Raw genomic sequence first — 18950 nt, forward strand, 5'->3', positions numbered from 1 at the left:
TGCGACAGTGAGTGTGCTGCACCCGAGCCCTTCTGTACCTCAGCTGGAGCGTTGTCCTACCTCAGGGTGGTGGTGCAGGAACAAGGGCAGTGTTAAAGATGATTCCTGAGGCTGCGTTTAGGGGAGGCGAGGGGCGCAGAGCAGGCTATCAAGCAGCTTCCCCACGTGAGGGAAGCCCTTGCGGTTCACAGGTGGTGTTTTTGTGTTGGAATACACACCACAAAAGCCCCTGGCTGCTTGGGCTGGCAAGTGCATTGGTCAGTGTAGGGTCAGAGAGGAGAGGAGCTTCCTTTTTTTTATATAGCCCCATGGGAGACTGCATGACCTTGGGTTTAACCAGACTTTGAGTTCTCTGGCATTCAGAGACCCCTGCACCGTTACACTGTACGAGGCATCCTTGGTTTCTGCCAACACCAGCACTTTCATGGTGTTATTTTGAAAGTCTAATTGACTTCTGTTGGCTGCTTACTTGTACAAGCCCTTGCTTTATTTGTGTACAATTTGTGCAGAGCCAGGTAAGATAACAAATTATTGTGCCAGATGCTAATCATATTTAGATTAAAACAGTCTGTGTCCCAAGGAGGTCACCCTCAAAGTGGGTAAGATAAGCCAAAAGTAAAAGGCAGGAGGCTACGCAGAGGCACGTGCCTGTGGCTCCCCAGGAGGCTGGGGCAGAAACAACAGGGTCATCCACCAGATAACGCTGCCTTACCCTCTCCTTCCTCTGGTGGGTGAGCCTAACTGACTTGGCAGAGATGCTTTTTGTGGTAGAGATAAAACATTGTGACATTTAGGTATCCCATCTGTTTCAATACACATTTTCCACTATTCTGTACGCTTTTTGACAATGGAAATCGGTTTCTATACTACTACAATACTGTAAATTCTAACATTTCAGCTCGGGAGCAAATTAAACACACTTTTTGTAATTAATGGTGTAGGTCTATAAAATGCATTTAATGGTGCAAGTATTGCAGAGAATGCCGATCCCTTTCATTCCCAGAGAGTAGTTTCTATTTAGTCTGCTGTTTAATTAGATTGTGGGCTTTTTAAGGTTCACATCTGTTCTTACTTAGATTAGGTCTGGGAGAGCAAAATCTGTTGATGTTTTGTTTGGTTTTTTTCTCTGATCAACAAAGCCCTACTATCTGATGAGCAATCCTGGCTTAGAAGGGGGGGATTTAGCACAAGCAAGCAAAACCTAAATATTTGATTGTCTCTCCTTGAAATATGCAGCCCTCCGTGAAGTAAGAAAACAAATTCTGCCAGAGAAAGGAGAATAATGACCAGAAAAACAAGTGGAAGAAGGAAGCTGGTCAGGAAGGTCGGCTTAAGGCTGAGATAGTAATATTCTCTGCCCATCTTCCTAGGCTACTGTTGGTACCATCTCTCTCCTGTGCTTTGAGCTCAAAACTGGCTAGTAAATCTTTCCTTAAGTATTGGTAACCATGCCATACAAAAGAGCAAGACAGTCTCCTGAGAGTGGCAAAGACAGGGAGCTAGCAGCACTGCTAATGCCTCGTTTTCTTCCGTTATGCTCCACCAGTACTATATATATCTCTCCCTATAACGTGCCCTCAGGAGGCAGGTGTTGGAAGATGTGCCTCTGCCAGCGAGTATAACAGACTGGAAGAGGTATCTGAGCAGTGGGCATCGCTCAGGGCTGTTAAAATGGAACTGGGGGATGTGTGCTAGATTCAATTGCAGAAATAAAACCCTTGCCCCAAGGATACTGGGGGAACGCAGAAGCCCACTGGGAAGTATGAAGGATTGCTTTCACAGGTGGAACTGGGTCTGGTAGCTCTTCTTGGTGGTCCTGGTTGCTTTGCAGCTTTGGGGCAGCTCTCAGGTGGGTGACTTGGCTACCTACGTGCAGAAGGTGCTGGGATCTGGGGGTGATGTAGCTGTGCCATGGGACCCAATGATTGTGGTGCTGTTGGGGTATCTGTGCCCCGTTCCTGAAAATCCCTGCTTCTGGAAGTGGTTTTTGGATGCTGGTTAATGGGTTATAAGGATGTGGTCGGATAGCTGAAGCTCCCTGGTCTGGTTAGTTGGGCCCTGTTTAATCCTGTTTGCCTCTTCCCTCTACTCCAGATCCTCTCCTGCTGCGTTATGAACTATTTTCTCCGCTGCTTTACAGGCACTGCAGTCTGTTCCGTGTTTTGCCACCCCCAGCACAGCCTGTCTGCTGTGCTCCCCTCCACTTATTCTGTACTCTCCTCTTTAACTCACCACACGTTGGCACAGCCTGCTCTGAAGGCAGAGGGTAGCTTTGATCTTTGAGCTTCTGTTGGAGATAAGGACTGTGTAGTTAGTGAAACAGAGCTGATATTTTCTTCACGTTGACACCAGTGATAACTCCTGATGAGGTCACTGGGACCAGGATTTCATGTCTGCCGTGCTGGTGGCAGAGGAAGGACCTATAATGGCATGAAGGTTTTGACTTCCAGTTTCTGGATATGCTTTGAGGACCTAGATAGTACTGAGATGCTGGCTCAGGGAAACTGCAGGATTCTTTTGGACATCTCTCCCACGCTTGAGATGCTTTGAGTTCTCTTGAAGGCCGGGGGAACACCTGTACTGTAGTTGGAGGTCTTAGCAGTAGCAGTCTTGTGCTAGCTGTCACCTAGCCTGGACTAGCTGTCTAAAAACATATGCCTTATTCGGTGCTCTAGGCCAACACCTGCAGCTGTGCGTGCTTTCAGCGCTGTGTGCGTGCAAGGTAACTCAGTTAAAGCTGTTCTAAATATAGTCCCATAGGACACGATTCCGTATTTCCTTTTGGCTGCAGGCAAAACAGAGCCTTCTTTTCTTAGTTTGATGTTAACCTTCACCGCAAGGCAAGAACACAGCACCCAACCTCAATGGCAAAATGCCCTGTCCCAGAGATGAATGTTTTATAAAAAAAGATCTATCAGTGTATTCAGAAATATCGATAATCTTGAGCTGAAATCTTGCATGAAATTCAGCCTACAGCAAAGTGACCACTCTGTTAGGGGAAAAATTCCATCCTTGTCCTGGCAGGTGCCACTGTGTTTGCAGAGAAATCCCAGTGCCTGCAGCTCTAGCGATGTTTTGAGAGCTTCAAGATCCAAAATAAGGCTGACCTTTTTTGATGCAGCCTGTCTTTTTATTGAAGGATACACAATTACACTCAAGGCAGTGAAATACAAGTGCTTTGTGTGTCTTGTTACTGAAGTACTTAGGAGTGTGCAAAGAGCTTGTAAGGAGCCCAACCTGGGGGCTGCAAGGCACAAGGCTGCTACTTAACAGCACGGAAATAAATGTCCCTCAGGACTAAGTTGTGCTGTGATCGCTTTCTTTAAGCACGTTGTGGGAGTGTTTATTTGTACCATCCTTTCAAGAGGCAGCTTCTCTGTGCGGTAGGAGGGAACCTCCTTGCTGGCTCTGCTGTGGGTTCAGGAGACAGGACGGACCCCTCTGGTAGTTGTTTCTCAACCTTCCAGTTACTGCAGGTAGGGGCAATGGCTGCTGCTCGCTGCTCTCTCTGCTATTCGGCTGCAATGGATAAGGGAAATTAAACAAATACCCAGTTCTGAGAGCAAGCACAGCAAGAGCCTGACCCGATAGCAATCGTTAGCAGAGAGACTCCAGAAGAGGAGGAAGCTCCTGCGATGGCAGGACTCCCGAGGGCTGGAATGATGATTCACATTTGTCAGTGTGGCTAGTCCCTAGCTAGTGCTTCACTGTAATTCCTGGGCTTGGAGAGATCTATGAGGTCAAGAGGAATTTATGGTAAGGAAGAGAGATACTACACCTCCAGAAATAGCTCTCATAGGCAAATGTTGTCTTCTCTTGCAGATACAGTCTTTAAACTCAGAGAAGAGAGCAAGCTGCTTCGGAAAGCCCACCAGGAAGTTCACTCTCAGCTCCTTAATGCGCAGGTAACCAACAAGGGGGTGTTTGTGGCCACATGGGACGAACTTTTACGGGTTCTGGGTGCATCATCAGGTATTTAGATAATAAATCTAGTTATCAGCTGTATTCCAGTGTGGTGAGTTGCCTAAAACAGTGCTGGTAGGTGCTGGTAGTATAGATGCATTCTGTGCAAGTAAAATTCTCCAGCCTGGAATCTGTCCCAGTGGCTGAAAATAGAGGTACGCTACACAAGTCTCTGTGGTTCAAGTGAGCATGAACCAGCATAATCCCAACCCTGGAATGCCTCCTGTCACTTCCCTGTGTCTCAAATACTTCCACCCTAAATGATGATTAATTGCCTCTGTTTATGCCTATAAAATTAATTGCAGAGAGAAAAAGCAACACAGAGGTGCCTTCCCTAGCTTGCTGGGACTGCAAGTAAATATGCAACAACCCTGGCAAAAAGGTCCCTGTTTGCATCTCCCTGTGAAGCCTTAGAGAGGGGGACCTATAAAAAATTTAAAGAGCTATGTTAAAAAGTTAAGTTTGGTAATATGTATTTGAGCAATGCTTTGAGAGGCCAGAGCAGACATGCAAGTGGTCTTGAGCAGGGGAAAAAACCAAAGTCTTTGTCGAGACGTGTGGTGCTATGGAGGTGACGTGGTGCTCGTGCTACAAAGATGGTGTAAGCCTCTTCAGCACACTGGGAGTCCTGACCTCGCAGAACTCTGCTCGTGCCAGCTGAAGCTGGGAGCCCCCAGATGACTTGGGAGAAGGGAGAAAGCAAGCAGGGTGCTGGGAAAAGTGGGAGGACTTCGTGTTTCTACAGTGTCTGTCTGAGGCTCTTGCACTGAGCCAAGACACGAGCAGCTTTGTAAATACACTGTAAAAGTCACGTCACAGTATGAATTAGCCTTTTCTGTTGTTAATTAGCAGCCTTCTGTCAAGCAGTCCCTTGGATTATAGGATAAGCCCAGAAGCAAGGAGCTAGTTGTGGTTACATGCTGTTGACAACTGATTCTTTCCCTGAACTAGATGCTGAGCTTGAACTAGAGGTGCAGGGGGGAGTGGGTTTTGATTTCTAAAAGATTGCTTTGGAGTCCTGGCCTGATCTGCCCTACAAAATAGCAGGGGCTAAGTGGCTCTAGGGCAAACTGCACGGAAAACTGGTCACTCCAGGCAGGAAGGCCAGGTTACTGGCATTGCAAGCAGCTGTCTGACAGCTCTTTGGCTCGTGTCAGGTGTGGTTTGAGGGGTTTCGGGTGGACCATCAGTGTATTTGACTTGCCTGCCTTCATTACTGTGACTTACCCCTGAACTGCTGTCCCACCCTGCTCCTCCATCTGGCTCAGGCAGACCGGCAGGATTCTCCGCAGGGATGCGCCTGCAGCATTCTTGTCGGAAACTAAGCAAAGGCTTTCAGTCTCCACGGGGGTCAGTCCAGGAAGCCCATACCAGGCACTGAAACAGCATGTGATTATGAGCTGCTCCAGTGCCCTGGCAAGCCTACATTCACGCCTCCTGCTACGAAATCGCATCTCAGCCTCTATTTTCAGGCCTCCTGACCAAATTTTCAAAGTAGCTGCCAACGTCACTCCTCTGCAGTTTGTTCTCAAGCAACACTGAGAACATCGGCTCCAATTGTATGGGCCTCTGCCATTGACAGCTTGGGTCAATATCAGTTGATCAAAGGTCCTCTGTCTGTCATGATGTATTTCTACTGTCTTGCTGGGTCGCTGCTGAGTGCATTTGCACCTTGTAGGACCAGTCCTGAGTTACTCTTCAGCAGAATGCCCTTAAAATGCTGTTCAACTAACCATGCTGCATTAGAGAACGCAATCAGCAGTTCAAGTGTGCAAACTAGGACATACTCTGAACACTTTTTTTTTTTTAAAAAAAAAAACAACAAACCAACAAACCTGAGCTAGATACAGTTGAGGCTCCAAAGTCAAGTGCTTGCAGACTGGAAAACATGGTGGCAGCTTTCGTGCTGCCAGTTTTAACTTTTGGCCCTTTCGGTCTTGTGACCCATGGGAAAAGTAGTTTGCAAGAAACAGCTGGCTGTCATTTCTTGCCAAAATTAAGAGTGAGCAAGAGTGAAAGGATTTGCCCTGCGTGTGGGAGACACGACGCAGCTCCCTGCTCTGAAGGTACCAGACAGTCGTGTAACAAAGTTGTGCTCCAGCCATCTGTCTGACTGCTATTTCTGGCTCACAGAAGTGGCAGTGGTTGGTCCCAATGATTTCAGAAAATACTTTGGATCTTTTTAACAATGAGGCTAGTATTAAATCTTCAAGCTTCCTGTTTGGTTTTCTGATCGGTCCTTTGTGGTGTCTGGTCAGTGTTTCATAATACAAAGGCGAATGGAATTGCATTTGCCTTCAGTGGGGTGAGATGCTGTACATTGGAGCAGACACCACAAAGACTCCCAGCTGTTTTATCCCCACTGCAGTTCTTCCTAGCAGTGTCGATTTGCACCAAGTACCCTGTTCTTGATCTTGCTTCCTTCTGGCAGGTGAAAGTTTAGAGGAGCAATTTGCATTCTAGACATGTTCATTTTCCAAGGATTCTAACGTGTTTCACAGCCCAGCCTGCAGTAGCTGTCATATCAGTTAGTCTGCCAGGTAAAACGAGGCACGGAGGCATCAGGTGGTGTACGCGCAGCTTGCTGTGACGGGGTGCAAACAGCATGTGGGAGTCTGTGCGTTAAGGCTGGTCTAAAGCTTCTTTCCCTCTAGGCTGACCACCTTAACAAGCTTCTGAGGGGTGCAAATCTTGCTTCCATCTGGCTCGTTCTGACTGCAAGCAGCCTCCTGCTAGCTAGAGCTCTAGCGCGTGAACTGTTCTTGGCTTCCTTTGCCTTTCCTCATTCCTTTTGTGTTAGCTTTGCTGAGTGGTTTTGTTGGGTTTTGTTTTGGTTTTCTTAATGTTAATTTTAAGGTCAAATTTCAGGGGGAAGAATTGAAATCAACAGAGCCTACTCAGGAATTAATTTCCTGCTAAAACTTTCCTTGCTGCTTGGAAGCTTTCCTACTCTGCCCAGTCCCTAATTTGGTCCATTTCCAGGCACCCTGGCAAGTATACAAAAAGCTCTCCCCCCTCACTTTCCAATAAATAACCAGGGTAGGAGTGGGGAGCTTTTCCTGAGTAGCTTTTTCAAGCCCTACTTTTCAGGGTTGGAGATGGAAGAAGTAAGCTGCAGTAGAGAGAAAAGTGTTGCATTTGCTTAACAGTCCAGGAGAATCGATTTTCATTTGTCTTGCAAATTAAATTGAATTGTCAAATAGGATTATGCCAATTACTGTCAGCCCTGCTGAGATGAGCGTGTCCATGGAGAAATGGCCCCACAGGAAGAAAAAAAAACCAAGCTGACCTGAAAGTATGTGCTTGTGAGGCAGAGGAGGACCTAACAAGACCCAGGACACAGTTCTCGTGCAAAGGCAGGAGTTATGTCAATGGCTCATGCGCTAAATAGCAGTGAGCAAAGAATCGGTGTCCTGGGTTGGCACTTCCAGGGTAAAAGTATGCAATAAAATAAGATGCAAGATGGCAAAGGGAGAATACAGAATATCCATGAAGTCTGGAGGGAAAGCTGAAGACTAACTAGCTTGGGCTTGTCATTAATGGTGATGGATTATCTCCAGCCTTTCATATATATAAAAATATATATCATCTTTAGTAGCATATCTGTGCTGAACAAGTGGCCATAAAAGAGTGACTGTTCTCAGCAAGGAGTTGTTTAACCCTGTTTATTGTGTGAGGTTTCTCTGTCCCCTTCTCATCCCTTCAGGCCCAGATGGAAGAGTTCAGGCAGCTCAAGGAAGCGCTACAGAAGATGCCAAGTTTCAAAGGAGGAGGAGCTGGGAAGGGGCAGCAGCAGTTTCAGGTGCTGAAGGAGCAGCCCGTGGTGCCAGCCAACAGCCCATTGCAGCTCGTGAGGCAGAAGGTAAGGGGAGGAAGCCCAGGGGAGGAAAGTTCTCCAGGGCTTCTGTGGGATTTCAGCAGGGGCTTTGAACTGGAGAGAGCTGAGTTTGTGCCTTTAGAGTTTGCTCTTGTCCCTTCTTCCTTGCAGGCTTTTCCAGTCAATCAGGAGAATCGCCCAGTTGGGAACCCGCTGGCATCGCAAGTCTCTGGGGTTCAGAAGCAGGCAGATCGCCCTCCGCTGCAGGGCCAGAACTCGTACGGTAACGACGGCCCAAGGCCACAGGCTAACGTGCTCTTTACCCATCCAGCCCCACTGCAAGATGCCAATTCACTGCCAGATGCCGTGCCAGCCTGGCCAGCAAGACGTGGGGATGGCCGTGTGATCCGATTCACCCGGACCATGAACAGCCTACCAAATGGGAACCCAGTAAGTTCCGCACACTCGCTGCTTTTTTTGCGTAGCCCTTGCTTTTGAAGCTCAAAACTATGGTATTTGTAACAACACTCGTATGTGCATCCTGCTTCCCTGATGTGGAAATTGTCCTGGCCTCAGGTTTCAGACTCCTGTGCCTTTAGACTTTGCTTTTGAACTCCTTCCTTGCAGGCTTTTCCAGGCTTTAAGACTTTGTGGTTTAATGGCTGGGCTCAGATGAACGGGCTAGAGTACTTGTTCTGGATCCTACTGGACCTGCAAAGAGTAAATTGTAAAGGCAGCTCCCCTGTCTCCTGGAGTGTTTGAGAGTGAGCTTATGGAAAGCAGATCTCTCTCAAAAAAAATGACAATAATTGCAGTGTGGTTAGACTATAATTACAGTAACTCTTACAATAGCAACATGTGGGGGAGTTTTTTTAGAGGTGGTTTTGTTGTTCCTCTTCTCTTGGAGATTTCACCTACCCAAGACAAGCTTAGGTCACATAAGATCCAAATTATTTCCTCTTGGCTGTGTGGAAGAAGGACCTCTTTTACTGCAGGCTGGCTGGATAGGACTGTGGATTTGTTCTGGAGCACTTCTGGATCTGTTGTTCCTTGATAAAGGGTTTTCTGGCCCATAGGCTTGCCCAAGTGCACGGGAGATCTGTCGGTATCTGGTAGGATTAGGAGCCTGCGTATATCCCAAGCGTATGCATCTTCTCTGCAGGACCTAAAGATGGTGATGCGCATTCAGGTGAAAAGCAATGCGGAAAGCCAGGCTCCTGGATTGCCACTGCCTGATGTGAAACAACCCTCTGCAGCAGAAAAACCTCAGATGCCAGAGAACCACCAGCCTACAGGGAACAAACAGGTGCAAATGCAAAGGTTGGTGGAACAAAACTCTCTTCTACTCTCAATGTTCAGGCTGACAGGTACCATACAGGCTTGTCCCTGGTCTGTCTTTTCCTGTGTTTATTGTGGTTTCTACTTGAAAGATGGTTGAAGAAAGTGTTAGTTAGTGGTTTCACTGTCATCTAATTCCTGTAGCTGAATGTTGCTGCCAGATCTTTTTCTCTGCTGAAGCAGAAGACTATCGTGTTGCAGGCAATGTTGTGTGATTGAATGCACAGAATGCTGTGGGTGCTGTGCTGGTAAAAACAAAACAAAAGGCTCTTGCGTTACTGGTGCACGCTCTGCAGGCTGCCTTTGTATTTTCAGCTGTTTGATAAAGTGTTTGCGTGGGGAGGAGGGAGAAAGAGGAATTTACTGCTGAGTGAGCTCAGGTCAGCGTGGATTTCCTCCTACTAGCTAGAGGAGAGGGTGGGATGGGAGTCTGAACTGACTTAAAGAAATCTCCTCCCTTTCAGTGACGGTGACTTAAATATCCTGTTTTGCTTAGCAAACTGCAGAAATTCTGCATGATGGAAGCGACCCATCTGCAGCAGCAAGGGTGGCTAAAAATTCCTTCGGTTTCTATAAATAAGAGGCATTAAGTTGTATATTAAAGCTGCAACTTGCTCATTTTTTCCACTCATCAGTAAGCTGCCAAGCTCTGCAGGAACAACCAGACCTTGAAGATCTGAAAGCTTCTCATCTCCAAGGTTATATGGTAATCCAGAAGCAGCAGGCAACCAGTTCCAATTAGGTACTAAGAGTTTTTCTGGTTTTGCTTCTAGGGCAAAGACAAATTCCCAGACTCTGTATTCTCTCTTCCGTGTTCTCTTTCCTCCCAGGGAATGGAGCTTGGGTTCCTGTTGCCAGTGCACTTCTGAGGTATGCTAGGGATTTTCCTTTACAGAGCCTGATTAGGACATGAAAAGTCAGAGAGGTCTGAGACCTGTGATCCCCAAACAGTGGGGTTTATCCAGAATGGGTAGAACAGTTTACAGCAATAGTTTATGCCAGAAATGAGGACATAACCAGAATCCATCAGACAGCCCAGGCTTTTGTCTTGCCTATGTTCCTGCCTGCCTGCACTCGATGTAGTCGGTAACAACTTCAGCTCCATCTAGAGAAGTCAAACCAATTCGACCGTATCAATACAAAGATCAGGGTTTACAATAAAGACATGGAACTGGTATGATCTTCCAAGCTTAGTTGAAACCTTGGTGTTAAAATTCCCTGCAACTTGGACTGTTTTCTGCAGACCTGTTCTTGGGGTAAACGGGAGAGGAGAGCTCTGGGGAGAGGAGCCCCTTGGAAAGGGCAGAGGTTCAGAGAATGGCATGGACCTACCCATTCCATGCAGGTAACAGGATGGATAATTCCTACAGCATGCTACTTGTATTGCTGTAGTACCTGGGAGTCTAGTCAGGGACCAGGATCCTGTTGTACTGGGTGCGGTACAGGCACAGGCGAAACTGTTTACTGTCTCGGCAGCACTCACAGAAGACCAGTTTGTTTTGCAAAAGGAAGAAAACGTCTTTCTGAGGCTGTAATTCATCAAAGTCTGGCCATAATCCAAAAACTGACTCTGAAAATAGTGCCTTCCTCATTTAATTTATTTATTCCCTGTGTGCGTTCGGGTCATATCTGCTCAGTTTACTGGAGCAAACAAGATTTAAGTTCTGTTTTATGAGACCTCTGGATTTCATTCTAAATTCAGCCTGATCCTACCCATTCTTCTCTGCCATTTTTGTTTGTTCATGTAACCCTTAATCTTCCCAGGTCAGAGATTATGCTTTTCGCCTTTCTTTAAAGGGAAATGTCCTCTCCATACTGCTTTGATAGGTAATATCTGCGTGGACACAGAGTTAACAGCACAGAGGATATTCTGCCTCTTTACAGGGAGGGACTTGTGTGGGTTAACTGAAGATGAGGGCTGAAGTTTTGATGGCAGAATGGCCTTTCCTCGGTCATGTAGAGTCTAGAGAGGGTACCATCACTCCTCTGTGAAACAGAAAATGCAAACGTTGGATTTGTTTGGCAAATGATTTCTGCAAGGACAGAGATCGTGGTATGTTTGGTGTGCTTTTCTTTTCCTGGATCTAGCATCAAGAAATTACTGAGCAGCTGGAGGCTGTTATTTACACTGTGTGAGATTTGTGATAAGGAGTGTATAAACCAACTTTCTCCAGAAGGTGTCAATGCCAAGAACAGTATCAAACCGCAGTAGAGTACAAAAGAGGCCATGCATCCAATGCCAAGAACTCTTGCATTGGGTGGCTGAGACCAGCAGATTCTAGATGAGCTCTGGATGGCCGGTTTCCATTTTGATGGCTTTATAATGGGGAAATCTGAGCTGAAGGCTGGGTTCTGATTTTTCTACCTGCAAGTTTCATGTGGTGGTAGTATGCTGGCTTTAAAAAGCTGCTAAAGTTAAGGCCAGTGTCCTTTCCCCAGCAGTTAAAAACTTGATGTTTTAAGCAGCTTTTAAACCTCAGCTGGCTGGTGTAGCACGACCGGCTAGACCAAGCAGTAATCCTGCTTGACACGGGTGGTAACTTAGGTTAAAAGTTCTTGTTTTGGTCTCTTTGAGAGTCCCTATTACTGAGATTTCATCCCTTCCTTTACCCTTCTATGTTCCTGAAGGTGTCCCTGAGTAAGGATATTTGGGAAGAAAACATTCCTTGTGAGACAGCCCTGCCTTCTGAGCTTTTCAGGGGTTCACTCACACTAACGTGAAGACAGCCCGTTTCTCCTCTGACCTCCAATTCCTTCCCGTGCGGTGGAATGGCGTAATGCTACCAAGTACTCTACTGCTGAGCCTCTGGCTGGGTATCCACGTGAGCTGTGCTATTGCTGCAGGCAGAGAATCATTAAAGAAAACCGTGTTGCATTTGTCATATACCTTGATATATATACTTGTCATGTACCTTGACAAGTACTTGTCCCTCTCAGGCACTTCTGTTAAGGAGGCAGCTGACATAGGTATTGATGTAGACATCAGGAGAAGTGTATTTGAGGTGGAACCATTACAGAGGAAGGAATTCTTGACTACGGCTGCCTGAAAGGGGTTGCCTGGAGTCTCACAGATAAAGCTATCTATAAATAATTGATTTTTCAGTCAGTAGATGGATGAAAACATTTGAGGGGTGGTGGTAGGAAAAGCAGTAAATCCTATTGGAATGTGGTTTCCCCACTGAATGAAGAAATGGAACACTTTTTCCCATGTCCACCTAAAAAAAAATAATGATCAAAACAATATGTGAACGTTTTCTTTCAGCTAGTTCCATTTTCACTGTTTGGGTTTGTGCCGGGGCCAGATGCATGCTATGTAAGAGTTTTATAAACAGATGCTGTGTATAAACATACCAGTATCCGTCCCAGTTGCAAAGCTTCATAAAGAACTTATAGCTTTAAACAAATTTATCAGACAACAGAAACTGTAAATTTTGTATTGCAGCTTTCTTGTTTGTTTTGAAAGGGGTTTTTTTCTCCTTTATAGGCCAAAATCCTCCAGTTTCTTTAGTAGCATCTTCATTTTAAATACAGTTGGGAAAATAAAGAGGACTTATGGTTTTGATATTTTTTTCAAAACTTAGATTTGTGTACTTGGGTATGTGTGGCTTGAGTAAGTATCTAATTAGAATTGGAGTGTATTGCTATGCGGGTATGTTATTGTATCATATGAATAATATTAAAGCAGTTCTACAATAAATTGTGTTTATAAAACATAACTGATTTTGTACTTATGTGGCATATTAAATGTTCTGTTTCAAGTAGATATTACAGTAACTAATGCAATCTGCTAGTTTTGCCAAAAAGTAAAATCAGCAGAACACTTCTGCATGTTGAGGTTTGGTGGGTTTTTTTTTCTCTGCTTGCCATTATGAAATATTATGAAATATCTCTTGATATACTGAGGCAGGGGGGGTTGTTTTGTTTCGTACCCTTGTTGCAGCTGGAAAGACATAGTTAACAAAGTGAATGCCCAGATGGATGAAGAACAAGCGCACAGTTACCCAAAAAGCCTTCATTTTGACCCCAAGCCTGGGCAAGAGATGCAGAAAGGCAGCCCACAGCCACCCAGTCAGAGGAGAGGGGAAGAGCATCAGACAGCTGATCAGGAAGGCGAGAAGGAAAGGACAGACGATGAGGAACTCGAAATGGGTATGGTTTCTCTAACCTTGTGCTGTACAGTACTAATTTATTGCTAATCAAGGTGGGGAGTGAGAAAAGCTTTCTGCTTGTGTTAAAGGAAAAACTTACAACTCTTGAAAAATTCTGGTGCTTTTATTGTCCTTGGTGAAAGGAAAAGCCTGGACGGTTTTCTGGTTTTGTTTCCTGCTGTCCCACATCCTCCCACGTTTCCAAGGTAGCGGACTCAAAATCTGTGTAAGTTCAGTCAGTTCTTCTTTCTTTCCTATGGGAGTGATGGGGAAAATGTCACTGTTTTTTGCAAGACTTGATCTCGGTCTCCCATAGGAATCGATTTAAGTTTTTTTAGAAGTGGGTTTTCTAACTTAAGGTAGAAAATTTCCCAACTCTCCTTAAGGGGAATAAAAGCAAATAAATTCAAGAGCAGCTAGCTTTACTTGTCGGTCGGCCAACAGAGCACCTACAGTATGTAAAGTCTAGTAACTACGTTTGGGCAGTGGGAGGCCAGCTCTTGGAACAGGGTGTTACAATTCCTCAGTTTTCTGGTCTGGATCGGTTCAGACCCTTGTGCATTGACTCACTTGGCTAATAACCGGTTGGGAGAAACATTTGACTTGGTGTAAAGTTCATCATCACACCTTGAAACATGCATGTGAGGGCAGAATCTTTTCTTTGCCTCCTTTTCCAGGTGAGGTTTATCAGTTGGCCTGTAATGGTAGTCATGTGTGAGTGGCAAAATGAGGGAACAATTAAACAACTCTTTGTGTTGTGTGAAACGGAAAACAGCTGTAAAATGACTAGACCTTTCAGAAAATTACAGTGCGTGGGCGAGGGCTTGGAGCACTTCCATAGGTCCAGTTACAAAGGGAAGGTTAACTTGATTGCAGCTGTATGTCTGAGTGTAAGTGGGAAGCTACAAACTTCCTTTGGAAGCAGATAAAGACAGCATCAAAAATGTATTACAGTAAGCCGGAGAGCTAAAATGGGCTTTTCAGGAGAGCCGTCCAGTCTGCGAATCTGTGCAGAGATGTTCCGCTGTGCTCAAGGGGCCAGGATATACCGTGTGAACGCTTTGTAAACAGATTTCTTTGCTGCGAACAGACTCTGCCATCAATTTCTCTTGCACGTGTGGAAATAACCTGTAAGATCTGGAAGCTAGCTAGTTACCTGTGTCAAAAAGAGACATTGAAATGTAGCTATGACTGATGCTAATTCTGTATGTTGCTAGGCTGAGGTAAAATGCCTAAGTAGGTGGCTTTTCATGTAGCTTTTGCTGTGGTCTTGAACGCAGTAAGGCAGGGAAGCTGGGAACTGAGGCTGCTGTGAGGATCTCATTTGAAATGCTGACTTGCATCCTATTAAATATTATAAAGATAGTCTCAGCCTGGTTTCTTGACAGTAGATTTTGGCTCTGGATTTGGAACAGAGGCAGGATGTCATGGGGCAGAAATGAAGGTCAGTGGTTTTAAGTGAATCTTGGATCAAAGGGCTGAAATCACCCAAGATGGGTGGTTTCCTCCCAGGCTATGGGCTCAGGTCGCTCTGTGCAGATGAAGTGCCCCTCTGGAACAACAGTTACGTATCCGCTAATGTGCGTACAGATGCCCATTTGGAGAGGAGGTTCGGTATTCCTGTGCTTTCCCACAGCTATGTTTAGCTGCTGTTTCATGTTTTGCTGACCTGATTTTCAGCAAGTCCCCCTAGAGGGACTGAACTAATTGGTTCACATCAAAGTGAATTCTACCCTGCAAAGAAAAGGCCTCATGGCAGGTATAAGGGAGTGTGGAGACCAATAGCCCTTGACCTCTGTGTCCTAATTGGAATTAACAACCGAAGTAATGACTCGACAGCCCTGGCTGTGCTGCTGGCCAGTGGGGAATGTTCCGAGGAGAAGCACTCATCCCCCAGTGATGAGAAACAGAGCGATAAGTGCCAGAGCCACATCCAATTTGGGGTGAGGATTAGGCCCTTAGCTGAAAGCAAAAGCTGTATTTTTCTCTCATTAGTACTCTCCTCTTGCCCTGACCGTCCCCCTGCCTGGCACAGGCCGCTTGCCTTTTGTTCTTGTCAGAGCAGTGTCCCAATGAAGGCGGAGGTGGCACTGCCACACTGACCTGCCGTGGTCTAGTTTTGCTCCCAGTGACGCTCTGGCTGGTGGCATGGCTGGGTTGCTGCTATAGATGCTGCCCAGACTTAGCTGTGGCATGAGGGAAAGATGCATCTTAATATAGATTAGGGGCTGAATTCAGAGCTGCTTTTTGTCTTTATCCTATGTGTATCATTCAGTAATTACGGGCATGCTCCAACACGTGCTTGTGCCCTGGCCGTGGGGACAAGGAAACAGTTTTGGCAGCTGTAGGAGCACGGTGCTAGTTTGCCCTGAACCCTTGCAAATGGCACTGAAGCAGCATTCTTCTTCTGAAAACACACACAAAGCGTTGCCTGCCTCGCGGCGTAGTCGGGACAGATCCCTACTTGGCATACAGTTAATACAGCTGCTCCCCAAGGGTGGGAATCTTAACTGGCGACACTGACTTTTGAGAGAGTACGGTGATAACTGTCCCTTTTCCTTGCAGATGCGGGAGTGATTGAGAGAGAGGAGAACCTGAATTCTCAGAAAGAGACTGTTGTCCAGGAACCAATGGTAAGTAGTGCTGTCATCTGGATGCAACCCTAGCTCTGAAGTAAGAATCCAGCTGTTTCATTTAGATTGATGCTTTCCCAGAGGCTTCTATATAACATGCAACTCCTAACTCCTTGGTTCTGGGGGGATTCAGAGGGATAAGGAACACTGGGGGTTTTGGTTTTAGAACTGTTAATGTGCCTGGAGAGGTGTGACTGAAGTGCTATAAGCCAGTGTTTCCTGCTTGCTGGTGAAGGCAGCAAGCCCTCTGTCTCCAAGGGGATGTCCTGCTGGTATTCACAAGACGCTTTTCTTGTCCAGATGCCAGATGATGCTGCAGATCCGGCCCAGGATCCCAATAACCAAGGTGAGGATGAGTTTGAGGAAGCTGAGCTGGAGAGACCCGACTTTGAAGAGAAGGTGGGAGGTTTGGAGAAGTTCAAGGAGCCCAGCGTGAAAGAAGAGTCCAAGGAGAAGCCGCTGAAGGTGACTGACATGAGGGCAACCAGCAGGGGCCAGGGAGGGATCCCCAGCTATGAACGTGGGGAGGCAGAGAGCTAAAGGACTCAAAGGAAACCATCATGTTCCTGGATGGATCCCTAATCCACTGCAAGGATATAGCAGGCAGGAGAAAGCTCTTCCTGAGTGAGAATCGGTGGGTTGGTTGGTACCAGAACTTGTTCTGGCCCTGTCCTCTCTGCTTGTTGAAGTCAGCCCCAGCGTCTGCAGTACCTACGTGGCTGGAGAGACATTGAAGAGGAGACGGCCCACACCACAGCTGTTACTGCAGAGGGGCTGTATCTTTCCAAGCACTTAAGAGACCAAAACCAGAGACAATAATATGGGCCTGTGCTCGGGGTCTGGTTGTTGCGGCTATTACTGTCCCTGGGATGGGTATGCAGCAGGCTCTTGGCACCAATGACAACACGTGAGAACTCTGCCTCCTTGTTTGCCTGCTTGCAGATGGAATCAATTTATTTTGCAAAGTGCTTCTTGCTGTCTGAAGCCAGACTCTGCATCAGGGAAATGTTAGCTTGTTTTGACAAGCAGCTGAGTGTTGCTTGTTTTAAAAAGGAGTGTTTTATCTGTCAGGCTTTAAAATCATGATTAATAGTGAGGTTTAAAAAAAAAAATAATATCCAGGCCCATGAAATCAAACAAGAAAGAGATATTGGCACCAGCACAGCAACACCTCCTCAATATTAGTGAAAATGTGGAAAGAATTAGTAACATACCTGACTCTCAGATAGGGCTGTGCTGTGCTCATTAAAGCTCTTCCCTAAATAACTTGTAGGTTGCCTGCAGTCCTGGGACTTGATACAAAAGCAGCATGTGCAAGGGCCCTAGCCCTGGGACCTTCCTGCTGCAGGAGAGACTCTCACCGTGGTGGAAGGAGCTGGGTGGTTGCTGCCAGCAGGTGGGAAGAGAGACTGGGTGGGGAAAGTACAAATGGCGTTTGGGTTGCCTCGTTGTCTCTCTGCTGTCCCCTGATTCCTGAGCTGTAGCCCAGTCTTCCAGACCTGGGCTCTAACACAAGAAAGCTGTATCCCTGGCAGGGGCTGGAAGTAGGCTGGGGCACTCTAAACAGTGTCTGACTTTCTGTATGTTTCAGGATTCTGACAGACCTGCCAAGCCCAGGGAAGACCCAATGGATGACTATCAAGAAGATCAGGAGCAAGAAATTGTACGACACCAAGGTTCTTTCTCTTTCCCTCTCTGGTGTGATTGTTACCTGGGTATGTTGGTAGCCAGGAGCTGAGCATTACTCAGCTGTTAGGAAACCAGATGTGAGCACTGACTTCAGTTTTGTCTCTGCCTGCTCAGTGAGGTGGGTCTCCAGAGTAAACCTGGAGCCCATTTACCTCTGTTCCCTTTTCTTTTTCAGGTGTTCAGAGTGCCCTTTGGGCTCTGTCTCCCCTCCTCATTTCTTTCTGCATCAATCTGCAGCAGTTGAGCTGTAAGATGCTTACCAAGCAGCAGCTGGGGTAAATTACAAACTCTGCTGGTGCAGCTAGGCAAGACTGATATGTGTTTCTCCAAGCATCACCCTGGGTTTATTCCTGTGGTGAGAAATCCACTGGGAGCCCTGTAGTCTGTTGCACAGGTCCTACTGGGTCTAGCCTGTGTCTGTGGAAGAGCTGGGGAGAACTACACCTGTGCTTTGAGAAGGGTCATTGCGTTAACAGCCAGCAAGTCAAACAGAAGTGCGAGTAGCAGAAGAATGTGACATCCCACTCGTGAGGCAAATGTGGGAGGTGGTGTGTTGGTTGGGCCACAGTTGCCAGGAAGCAACTGCCGCCTCTGGCTGAAAACAGCTATTATCACTGTGTCTCAGAGCCCCAGCACTACTGTAGTCAGTGACAGGTTGGCAGTTCCTCTAGGAGAAAGACTGGAAGCCACCAAGGATTGAGAGCATGAGTACTAGAGAGGATTGCTTTGGTGCCTTCTGACTCACGTAGGTAGAAATGAAGGATCCTCTTCCAGTCTTGTTCATCTTCTCCTTGCCCTTTGTGTTGGCTGCTGCTGGCTTTTTCTGCAGTTTCAACATGATTGCTGAGGAATTAAGGATTTGGGCTGCCTGCTGGGAATGAAGGGAGTGGGGAAATAAGGGGTGGGCAGAGCAAAGTCGATTCCAGGAGCTATCCTGGCCCTGTTTGTAGAACCTGGCTTGTACACTGGATAGCTGGACCTAAAAGTGCCAATAGAGTCTGTGCTGGCTGCTGCACATCACGGGTGGGGTTCGTTACACAGTTTGAAATTGGTGGGTGTAGGATATCTTTTACTTGTATGGCAGTTGCAACAAGCTGAGATGTTGAAATTGCATAGTAATGCCAAGATATTAACTTTGCTTAAAATGAACAGGCTGATCATAGCACCGCACGTTTCTTACCTCTGTGTCTTGGCTAAGTGGCTTGCCAATGACACCTAAAGATCACTGGCAGAGATGGATTTTTCCCTGTTTTCCTGAGTTTCCCCAGCTGGGCTGGTATGGTAGAACAGCTGTAGTCAGAAGCAGCATGGTGTGCTGCTAGTTAGGGTCTCCTTTTCCAGGCCTTGCTGACTTTTCCTTCT

General features: G+C 46.5%; 1 protein-coding gene across 2 annotated transcripts in view; it reads left to right on the forward strand.

The window, feature by feature from the left end:
- The window catches only part of LOC119144455 (Golgi integral membrane protein 4-like), a 42145-nt gene that overhangs the window by 16373 nt on the left and 6822 nt on the right, over positions 1-18950 (forward strand). Inside the window, exons 6-13 of one of the 2 annotated variants that reach the window (XM_037379916.1) lie at positions 3823-3905; positions 7670-7825; positions 7952-8230; positions 8943-9100; positions 13059-13267; positions 15832-15899; positions 16200-16364; positions 17491-17575. In XM_037379916.1, coding sequence (XP_037235813.1) covers positions 3823-3905; positions 7670-7825; positions 7952-8230; positions 8943-9100; positions 13059-13267; positions 15832-15899; positions 16200-16364; positions 17491-17575 — 1203 coding nt within the window. The remainder of the gene's footprint in view (positions 1-3822; positions 3906-7669; positions 7826-7951; positions 8231-8942; positions 9101-13058; positions 13268-15831; positions 15900-16199; positions 16365-17490; positions 17576-18950) is intronic. The other variant, XM_037379915.1, reaches the window with a different exon arrangement.

The sequence above is a fragment of the Falco rusticolus genome, chromosome 3 (genome assembly GCF_015220075.1).
Source record: "Falco rusticolus isolate bFalRus1 chromosome 3, bFalRus1.pri, whole genome shotgun sequence".
In the NCBI taxonomy this organism is placed as follows: domain Eukaryota; kingdom Metazoa; phylum Chordata; class Aves; order Falconiformes; family Falconidae; genus Falco; species Falco rusticolus.